Genomic DNA, 2,794 nt, shown 5'->3' with positions numbered 1-2,794 from the left:
AAGGCAGCTAGGCTCACAGAGGGTAATATGCTTTTAAAGGCTGTAAAAATGCTATTTTTTATAGCTTTATCAAAGGCAGAGCTCACTTCCCTTCTCAGGAAGAAGGTAGCCAAACCAAGGCCCAGCTGAATTTAGGATACAGGTAAAACGCGAACAGCAGGAAGATCACAGGTTCAAAGTGAAGGATTTAGAGGGAGATACAGAGAAATCCCATAGAGCAACTGCTGTCCCTCAAGGCAGTCACCTTTTTTATCTTCAGTAACAAAATCTTTCGATAACAAAACCCAAAGCAATTCCCAGAGTGGCAAAGCAGATGTCCCTGCATGTTCTTTTTTCTTTGCCCTGACAGAAGCCACCTTGGCTAGAAGAGAGTTAATAAAGAAGTCTCTCAGCTACCTGGGAGCCCTTGATTGGGCTGTAAACATATGGAGCTGAATGGAAAACCACAACCAGAACAGCAATAACAGTCCGTGGTGGAAAAAGGGCATGGCCCGGTATGCGCCCTCCCGTCACATGTTCTGGAGTTTGGTTAACAGGATACCACCCAGGAAATGTCAGGCACACAGAAGCAGCTGGAGAAGCTCACAGGAGAAAGCCTCAGCACTGGGAACAGGAAAGCACCCCCCTGTGCAGTTTGCTCAAGGTACAGGCTCAGGGAACGCCACAAGGCCCACCCACCCTCCAGCCACACTCACAGCGGCACCGACCAGCATACTGCTAATGGGTACCTCAAACCCGCACGCGGGGCTGTTCGGCAAGGCTGTGCTTGTCCAGGTGGATCCGTTCTTTTCTCTGTAAGAATCTGGTGATATTAGGCTTTCCATTCCTTATTTTGAGTTCAGTAGCCTATAATAAACTAATATCATATCATGTACTTTGCAATATAGAGAAATTAAATTTTTGAACGCAGCTTAAATAAACTAGTCCTGCTGACTAGACAAGAACACTACACAGGCTCTGGCTAACATGGTGTTACGGATTGGCAAGCTGACACTGGCGTGTTCACTCATCTGCTATATGATGCCAAACAGGAAATGTAACAGCTGAGTTCTTCCTGCCTTTCTCTTGGCAGAAGCACTCATTTCATTTTTTCTCCTCTACCTAGCTACTGATTTATTTTTTTTTCATTTCTAAGGAAGAGTATATTAGCATCCAAGGATTAATTTGGTCAGTATTTTACAAATTCCTTTATTAAATAAAACCCTCAATGACTGCTTTATCAGATCTTTCTTGCCTTAAAACTATTTTACTTGCATCACTGTTAATTATCAACTTGCAACAGATCAACTTTTTCTTTTCACACACAATGCATTCTGCTTTCTGTTTAAAAAATAAAAGACAAACCTGTTTTCACTCAAAGCAAGCAAAGAGAGAACTGAGCGGAACTATCACATAAATTTCTAAGGCATTCACCAGTCTTGACTGCAGGTCTGAGGTAATTTCATGTCTTCTGACACACTGTGGAGATCGCAAACAATTCTTAAAATCACTTTTATGTTTGCGTGTATCTTAATTGCAATTTATTTGTACAGGCACAGCATTTTATAAAGGAACTTAAATTGGATTAAATAGCAAGAGAGACGTTTATCCATTATTTCAATGGACAGAGAAAAAAAAATAGTAGTTGCCTTGAAAAGTTCTGTGACTGATTTGCTGATTTCCTTCCTTACGTTCTCAGTCCCACTTGGAAGTTTTCCTCCTCATATACCTCGACCCCTCACTGTCAATTGCTTCATAGAGGTCCTTTTTATTCTCTACTGTTGCATGCAAATAACCAAGGTAGGCCACACAGACGGTAACTGCAAAGAGTCCAAATGCCATCACAGGTTTGCTCTGACAAGAAAAAAAAATTAGTAAGTGTTTTTAGTCAAAACATTTTTCATTCAACACAAACATTACATTCTTCCATCTTAGCTTAGAAAGTGAACAGTAAACTATTGTGACATCTGCAAAAATCGTCATTGCCTTCTTGCAGACTGATCCCAATGACTTTGATAAGCAGCAAGAAGGGAGACTTGATTTTCTGATAGCAAAAGGAATTCTCTTAGAAAAAGGAGACTTTCTGGCAACAGGACATCACATTGCCCAGTGCTCTGTCTTTTGCTGGTCGCAAATGTTGCCTGAGCATGAACAAACAGGCCAAAACCAAATACTAAAGGTAACTACTACAAACTTCTAACAGAATTCATCTGGCTGTACTACTGGGACAATGCACTCTGCTCCTGCCAAGCAACCTTGATTATATTCCTCTAAAACAGATCATGTATTATTACCACAAAATCTACTTTTATTATATGCACAAAATTTCATCCAGTCTTGCTGGGTTCTGCAAATGTAAATAAAACCTGAGTATCATCAACTTAATAATAAAAGCAAGAAAAAGAAAAATCCAAAATATTGAAAACCTACCCAAAATCTCCTCCTTTCGTATCAAAAATCTTGCATTTTTTGATTTGTTCCATTTTAAGTATTAAAGAGGACTCCTATTACTTAACCTCTCAAATTGCATGGGTAATCTGCCTGTAAACAGTCTTTCTGAAAGCAACTTGGCTAGGTACAAAAGAATCAGACAATATAACAGTGAAATAAAAGCTGGAATAAACAATGTAATGTTCTGGGGTCTTAACAATCAGAGTGGAAAAAAAGTAAAAATATTTTTAGTTACATTACTGAGTGGTTTGCATAACAAGAGATAGTTATATAATGCACACAGAATCACAATGATTATTTTAAAGCAACCGTGTCTCTGCAAGCATATTTAGTTGCTCTTAGAATCAGCCTCTTACAGGTTTAA

At 39.3% G+C, this 2,794-nt stretch overlaps 1 protein-coding gene across 1 annotated transcript in view; it reads right to left on the bottom strand.

Annotated features, from left to right (window-relative positions):
• Positions 1 to 1,674: 1,674 nt before the first annotated feature.
• The window catches only part of SMIM8 (small integral membrane protein 8), a 1,306-nt gene continuing 186 nt past the window's right edge, over positions 1,675 to 2,794 (bottom strand). Inside the window, exon 2 of the mRNA XM_009707439.1 lies at positions 1,675 to 1,849. Coding sequence (XP_009705741.1) covers positions 1,675 to 1,849 — 175 coding nt within the window. The remainder of the gene's footprint in view (positions 1,850 to 2,794) is intronic.

The sequence above is a fragment of the Cariama cristata genome, unplaced genomic scaffold (genome assembly GCF_000690535.1).
Source record: "Cariama cristata isolate BGI_N322 unplaced genomic scaffold, ASM69053v1 scaffold8849, whole genome shotgun sequence".
Classification (NCBI taxonomy): domain Eukaryota; kingdom Metazoa; phylum Chordata; class Aves; order Cariamiformes; family Cariamidae; genus Cariama; species Cariama cristata.
Note: the sequence above shows the minus strand (reverse complement) of the source record. Positions and strands in the feature narration are given on the sequence as shown.